The 8,185-nt window shown below is 33.7% G+C and overlaps 1 protein-coding gene across 2 annotated transcripts; it reads right to left on the minus strand.

Annotated features, from left to right (window-relative positions):
• Positions 1 to 4,332: 4,332 nt before the first annotated feature.
• On the minus strand, positions 4,333 to 7,591 carry EMB1873 (porphyromonas-type peptidyl-arginine deiminase family protein). Of its 2 annotated transcripts, XM_079045319.1 has the most exons (10): positions 7,339 to 7,591; positions 7,131 to 7,244; positions 6,459 to 6,548; positions 6,289 to 6,364; positions 6,147 to 6,202; positions 5,954 to 6,032; positions 5,722 to 5,856; positions 5,404 to 5,636; positions 5,151 to 5,309; positions 4,333 to 4,644 (listed from the first exon to the last, which is right to left on the minus strand). In XM_079045319.1, the coding sequence occupies exons 1-10, from the start codon at positions 7,426 to 7,428 to the stop codon at positions 4,549 to 4,551; spliced, it is 1,128 nt and encodes a 375-aa protein (XP_078901445.1). In that variant the 5' UTR covers positions 7,429 to 7,591; the 3' UTR covers positions 4,333 to 4,548. The 2 variants fall into 2 exon arrangements, with proteins under 2 accessions (XP_078901445.1, XP_078901446.1); XM_079045320.1 differs by lacking the exons at positions 7,131 to 7,244; positions 7,339 to 7,591 and adding an exon at positions 6,693 to 6,789.
• Between the last annotated feature and the right edge of the window lie 594 nt (positions 7,592 to 8,185).

The raw sequence follows: 8,185 nt of genomic DNA on the forward strand, positions 1-8,185 counted from the left end.
AAACAAAAGCAAAACTAGACAAAAAATACATTTTTTGGAAGTTTCTTCATGATATGCCACATGCACAATCTGTGCTTTGATTAATAAAAAATAGACTCAACAACTTGCTTTAGTGTTGCATCTTGATCAGTTAAAACTAGTAATGGTTATTTATTTGAATGAGCCTTCAGAAATTGTTCAAGTAGCCACTTATACGAATCCACATCATCCGTGCTTAACAACCCAGCTCCGACAGTAACAGATGATTTATGATGATCAATGACGGTGAATGGAACAAAATCCAATGCATACATGTTTCATATATAACTACATAATCAAAATACAACTTATTGATTTTAATCACATATGATTACAATCATAATCACATCAATATACTTGTTGACAAATGATAAATCACATGTGATTAGAAAAATACTTTCATCAACAGACTTGTTGAGCATTAATCAATCACATATGATTAGAAACATAAATACAGAGTAAATACTTACTTATTTGTATGAAAAGTTGCATCAAACGACATAACATATCCAAATTCACTGTAGTATGCTTTATATGTTTCATCAGCCTAAAACATTACATTTAAGACTTGATTCTCATCGCATCTATAATAAAAAGAATAATTTGGATAGTTGTTTTTCCAATCAGTCATCTTGTTCACAATAAGTTGAGCATCTTTGAATCTAATAATGGAGCCCATATCCCTCTTGAAATTTCTGTAATCTACAACCTTGCCCCTTACATGCTCAAAACCACCTTTCAAGGTTGATTTGAGTTTGTAAGCTTTTGTAGCACCCATTTTCGCTGTAAAAGCCTGGACAATGAACTCCTTGTCAGAATATGAAAGAATCCTTAAAATTTTCAAGTGAAATGTATCTTCAAGCTCGTGGTTGTGCATTTCTTGAAACTTGTCAAACCTATACTCACCCGTTTCTTTAACACGTTCCACAATAATTTTAGCTTTACAATATGGCCCCCTGTAGATTGTATTACATTTCATTGGATTCATTTTTAGTTTACCCATCCTGTTGCAAACCATGTATCTGTGCTTTATTATATCACCATTTTTCCTTAATGTGTTCATACAAACATCAAAACCAGCCTTCTCTGCATATCTTTTATAAAAGTTAACTCCCTCAAGAATAACTTTGAACCACATTGACTTAGTTGGTTTAAACTCTTCAGGAACGTCTGGTTTGATATCATGTAGAACATCTGACATGTAAAAATCTGATACACAACTTGTACTCATCATACTGCTTGAATGTGCATCATTGGAAGAAGTAGAACATTCACCTGTATAATCAAACAATCACATGTGATTAATAATAAATTCCTTATATAATCATGTGATTACAAGACAAAACTGAACATAGATAAACTAAACATGTGTCAATAGTTATTTAAATATTTAAAAATGCATAATCACATATGATTAACACTATATTAAATAGACTTATTAAAAAAAACTAATGAATAATCACATAAGATTAACAAAACAGATTCAATTCTAAATACATCAATAATTGAAAAAACAATGAATTACTTATATAATCATAACTGATTAAATAAGTATTTAAAATAAAATTTACCTGAAACACTGTAGTTTTGGTTTTGATGGCTTGAATGTTCAACATCTTCAATACTCTCAACAGAAGTAACAATTTGATCTTCATTTCTAAAGAAATTCACATTATTGCTTGTAAAAGACATTGTCAAAAAAAACTATAATTAACAACATAAACATTTAGTATTACAACAGATGTTAATCATATATGATTTAAAAGAATATAAATATAAAATGTAAGTGTTCATAAGATATCCTAATCATATGTGATTGAAGATCTTTGTGTATATAAAAGTTAGTAATGACTTGGTGGAAGCAGAGGGAGGTAACAACGAAGAATGACTATGGCTGGAGAGGGTTGTTATGATGGCATCGGTCTCATTTTGCAGATTTGGAAACGAAAAGATGGTGGTCCGGCAGGTGGTGTTCCGACAAGTGGCAGGTGGTGGTCCGACAAGTGGAGGTCCGAATTGTGGTAGGGTGGACCAGTGATAGAGAGAGAGAGAGAGAGAGAGAGAGAGAGAGAGGATGTGAGTTAGGAGGGGTGGGGTGTGTGGTATTTTCTTTTTCTTCTTTTTTTTTTATAAAAATAATAAGAAATTAAATAAAAAAATTAAAATGAATTATATTAAGACATTTTGTCATTTCAAGTAGGGTGTGGACCAAAACCATATAAAAATGTTAAGCATATAGACCAAATTATACGATATCTAAAATCAGACTGTTGATGTACATTCAATTTTTTTAGACCAAAACCAATTAAATTTAACAACCACATAAACCATTTTTGCAATGTTGTCTAATCTTATTCATAAAAAAAATTATATAAAAACAAAACTTAATAGTGAAAGTTAAATTGCCGCTGCCCAAAAAGTGACAAAACGAGTTGATTACAAATTTATATATTTGAATATTTGAATTTGTAAGCTATTTAAGTATAAATTTCTTTTTCAATTTGTATTTATGTTTTTTTAATCGGCAAATTTAAGCTACTATTAATTTTACCTATGTCTCGGATATGCCTCAGACAATATTTAAATTTTCAACCTCAATAAGAGAGAACATCACGTCTGATGCTGTTAGATTAAAAAAAAGGTAAGTTTATTTAAATAAATTGGAATGGATTAAAAATCCCAATGCTTTTAACTAAAATTGATAAATTATGTTCAACTTTTCAACACAATTAATAAAACAAAAAAAATCAACTTTAACCCAAATTCTGTGAGCTAGCTCCACTTTTTGCAAATCATTAATTCTTTATAGACATTTCATTACATTTTTAATGAACTCATCGGGGTGATGGACAGGGATAAAATGGACAACTGCATAATACTTATGTTTAAAAAAAATATATTATATATATATAAAGTTTATAATAATAATAAGGGCATTTTTTTTCTGGCTCATCTTGGGTATTTAAATCCTCAGGATCAACCCTATAAACTCACATAATTTTTTAGTTTTAGTAAATTCAAATATGTTGAAAAATATGTATAAATAAATCAACCACTTTAAACTAAATGGATCAAAATCAACATTAACGCCTGTTTTTGTCAAAATTTTCCTTATTAAATACTCTTTAAATAAAGTGTTGTCTCAGGTATACATGAATGAACGTATACATGAATGATGCTAAAAATACGAGGAAATGACACAAATAACCTACAATATTTTTAAGTTGATCGATTCAGTCTTTTTAGTCGGTCTTTTTAGTCACTGAGACCAGACACCAACTCTTTTTGCCACATCAGCAATGACATGGATAGTAATAGATGGATTGACGTCAATGACTGCACACAAGAGTAACAAGCTGACAGTGATGGCACGTCTCTCTCATACATTTTATCGAACACTTTGTCTGCATCGTTTACGCAAGTATATTCACCATAAAATCTTAGAAGAATGTTCCTAGGGATGTCAAAAAGTCCCGTGGGACCCCGTTCCCGCGGGGGCCCCGTCCCGTTTGGGGGAGTTTTTAAAAAGAAATTGGGGGCAGGGACGGGGGCGGGGGAAAGAATAACCCCCGTTTTAATTCTGGGGGCGGGGTCGGGGGTAGGCGAACCCGTCCCGAAACCCCCATGGGGACCCCGTTAATAAATTACACATATATTTACATATATTAGTTATATAAATATAATAAACAATAATATGATTTTAGCTTCCAAAATTCATCAAAAAAACATGTTTTTTAAGTTGTTAGTATAATGTGTTTAAGATGTCATAACTTTTTATTTTTAACATTTAAATTATACTATAAATAGTTATTTGTTACCTAAAAAATAGTTTCTTTCAGCCTAAATAACATCTTTTAGTCCAAAAAAAGGCAGCCCAAAATTAATCAGGGGCAGGGGTGGAGGTAATAAAGGGGATTCGGGGGCGGGGGAACAGGAAAATTTCGGGGGCGGGAGCGGGGGATGCGCTACCCACCCCGTTTGCTCCCGTTGACATCCCTGGGTGTTCCCAAAAAATACATCAGAATCAAACCCAATTTGCAAACCAACCCATAAACGTCTTGTCCCTTTCGGACAACATGATAATACTAACAACCTTCGAGAAGAAATTTGAAAGAATGATCATTGGGGTTTTTGAATTCATATACATTCATACAAACTGCCAACCACCCAACATGTTGCTTCCGACTTTATGCCCCCATAAAGCAACAAAATAACTTTAGGGACTGAATCGACCAAGTTTGAAAACATTGTAGGACATTTATGTCATTTGCCGCTAAAAATATTTAAGAAAATAAGAATAAAATTGAGAAAATATGAAGAAAAAACTCTTGCAACCAACTTTTGCAATGTATAGAGCTTACCATATTAAGTCTTGCATCAGTCCATTATCTAAAGTAATTTCACCAATTAAGACCACGGACATGAATGAATTTCAAAACAACCAAACAAATTATTGCACAATTCCATTGTTTCATAATGACCACAACAACAAGAATCAAGTAAAAATTATGTTTAAGCTTTTAAAAAAGTTCAGTGAGCTTGTGGGCCAGCAGGCTGCTGTTGTGTTATACAATGAATGTTACCTCCTCCAAGAACAATTTCCCTCGCCCCATCAATTTTTACCACCTTAAACAAACAACATTCACAAACTCAATTAAGTTGTATTGTGCACTGGACTAGGACTCAGACAGATGTCAGTGCAACAAAAATTACAATTTTTTGTCCCACGCAAAAAGATGGAACAAGGTAGGACACAAACCCACTCTCGATCTCTCATCTGGGCAAAAAAGACGTAAATACCCTTCTCGTCCTCATCATCGTAAATGCCCTCATAAACCTTGTCTAGTCTGGTCCTGTCTAGTCCCCTCCCGTCCCGTATGTTACACGGGACTGGAGTAGATTGATTTGGACTGGACTAGACAAGGTTTATGGGGGTATTTACGATGATGAGGATGAGAAGGGCATTTATGTCTTTTTACACAGACGAGAGATCGAGAGCGGGTCCGTGTCCTACCTTGTTCCATCTTTTTGCGTGGGACAAAAAATTGCAATTTTTGTTCCACTGACATCTGTCTGAGTCCCGGTCCAATGTATGTCAAACGCAGTATAACTTTTTTTGATGAAATACTTACTTGACCATCAGGGAAAGCGTGAGACAAGACACGCACAGCTTCATCATCCCATTTTGGGTCTCCAAATTGGGGTGCAATAATTCCACCATTCACAATATAAAAATTAACATATGAAGCAGCAAGCCTTGTTCCAGGAAGTCTTGGTTTAGCTCCTCCCACCTTTTTGGTAGTTAATACAATACAAACAATAAATGATTTAAAAAAATTTTGAATTTTTTTTTTTTATGAAAATACTATCGATGTATATGCTTACTTGTATAAATCCAGCAGCTTCTTCATCTGTCATATAAAGAGGCCCTGGTATATGAAGTTTAATAATTTCAAATTTTCTACCATTTGCATCAGTAGAATTTGAGAGAACAGTAAAAGCCTCTACAGCTCGCTCATAATGAGGGTCTGATTCCTCATCTGTCCAGGACAATAACACCACTCCAGGCTTCACAAAACAGCACATATTGTCTATGTGTCCATTTGTATCATCATCACCTGTATATAAATAATAATATAATTAAAAAAAAAAAAAAAAACATACATTGTTATTTCTTGCATTTAACATTTTTTGAAAATGTACCAAATAGTCCTCGGGGCAACCATATAATCTTCTTGACTCCTAGATAGGCTTTAAGTTCATCTTCTATTTGTTCTTTTGTCAGATGTGGATTCCTGTTTTTGTTCAATAAGCATTCTTCTGTAGTAAGGCATGTCCCTGTATCAAAAAAACAAAAAAATGATTTACATGATATCAAATTAGTAAAAATCTACCTAATAATAAAATACACAAACAACAATACAAAAGTTGTTACCTTCACCATCTACATGAATGCTTCCACCTTCAAGAATTATGGATTGTGGAAAACAAGGAATCCTCTCCATTGAAAGAATCTAAAAGGAAAAAGCAAAACCAAAATTAATGGAAATCTTTTAAGAAAATTTTTAAGATGATGTAAATCTTTTGAAGTTTCAAAAATATGTATCGATAATATTTACGAATCTAACCTTTCGTGCAACAAGAAGATCATGACTCCAATCTATGTAGCAACCATCATCAATACCTAAAATACACAAACAGCCATTTACTTTGTTATTATTATTTGATAAAATAAAATATGTAAAACTATTAAAATACAAAAGCTTTTACCTCCCCAACTATTGAAGTTCCAATCAATACCAGCAACATTATGTCCTGAACTTGATTTCCCCTCACTTACAACAAACTATAGAGTAAAAGAAAAGGATTATTGAATAAGAAATTAAAAAGTAATTCAGAGAATTGATCAAAAGAAAGGTGAAATGGAAGAAGAACTTAACAGTTGGACCACTGTCACGAAACCAAGAATCATTCATACTCATCTCAACAACCCTCACATTATGAGGCAATTGATCGCGTGCATTAGCCCACTGCAAAAAAAAATAATAAATAAATAAATAAATGGATAGATGTAATAGTGTAATGTTAGCATGTTTTAAAAGGGGTGATATGAAAAGATAGGGATGTTGGTTTAAGTGTTTCACAGAAATTAGAACTAGATGTTTGAGGCATACATGAAAATGAAATGGAGATTCTCTATTATTGATATAGTAGTATTTGACAAGAATGATCAAAGCATTGATACCAAAAAAAGGCAGAAATCAAGAATCAAGTTTTTGGTAAAGATGACCGGAGAGGAAACAGAAAAGTGGTCATGTGCTTTGTATTCTTATTCCAAATTGTTGAAAAGTGTCCCCATATAACATTCATGACTACACTTATTTACACTTCACTGCCTTACAAAATTCAAATATTGTATTGATACTATCTTTTATTGACATTCAAGTCCTTCAAATCATGTTCTTCCATTCAATACCTAGATATTTGATTGTAAGGTCCATTTAAGAGAAATTTTGACTAGGATACTTCATCAAACATGGTTACTAATTACGATACGATAAGAAAACGAACTGCAAACAGATTACAGATAGAGAGAAAACGAATTAGGTAACCTGTGAGGCACTGGCGCAGACAGTGACAGGCTCGAACTTAGAAATAGCGGAAGCAACTTTTGCAAAAATACTCTGGCCATGGACTCCGTTATCTCGCCAATTATCAGGACGCTCCTGGAAATCGAAAGAGAGAGCTTTTGTTTTAGGTTAAAATCAGCAAGAATTAAAGTATAAAAGATGAAGAAATGTATGGAGAGAGAAGACTGACGGGCCAACCAAGCCAGGTTTGAGAGTGGGGTTCCCATTCTGCGGGCATTCGGAATCCATGGAGAGCAGGCGTTCCTTCTGTTATATCCATCTGATCGGAAATCTCTACCGGAGGAGGAAACTTAAAGAGGAACACCCTGCTGAACGCCGGCCTTAGGTCTCTTCCCACGACTCGTTTATTCTCAATGGCTGCTCACTGGAATAGTGGAATCAGACTGCCAAAAGAGCTAACGGCATCTGTCGATTCCAGATTAGACGAATATAAATCAGGCTTTTTTTTTTTTTTTTTAATAAAAGATAGAAAGAAACTTTTACACAGACAAAGCGGCTAACAAGCAATATGCTATGCCCTAACTCCTTTCTGGATGACAAAACTAATTCTTTTAAAAACAACATCTATATATATTTGAGTCATAACATTACTATGAATGACCCGTTGGACTCTATTGACTAGCTCCACAACTTCTGACGCAAGGAAACCGAAAGTATCAAATGCAAAGGGTATAAACGTGTGTTGATTTTTCATGCACGTTTTCTCATGTTTTGTCACTTTGTTTGATGCAGCTTTTAAAGCAGTTTATCCCACAGTGAAAACACCACTCCCCAGACCCACAAGAGGGGAAACCCTGTTAGAATAAAAATAGAGAAAATTATCGAGCCAAATGTGTTGTGTTAATGATTTTTTTATTTAATAGCAAAAATTTAGACAATAGCAAGAAAATGCCACTCAAACCGCACTCAAGATTAAGCCACCTGCGGTTTGGGCACGTCACATGAGGTTTAGTGAATTTAAGATGGATCGTCTGTGGTATTGGGTATATGGGTTGTGGTTTTGCAACATGTTTGTT

The sequence above is a fragment of the Lactuca virosa genome, chromosome 4 (assembly GCF_052849685.1).
Source record: "Lactuca virosa cultivar CGN04683 chromosome 4, Lactuca_virosa_CGN04683_v6, whole genome shotgun sequence".
NCBI classification, from domain to species: domain Eukaryota; kingdom Viridiplantae; phylum Streptophyta; class Magnoliopsida; order Asterales; family Asteraceae; genus Lactuca; species Lactuca virosa.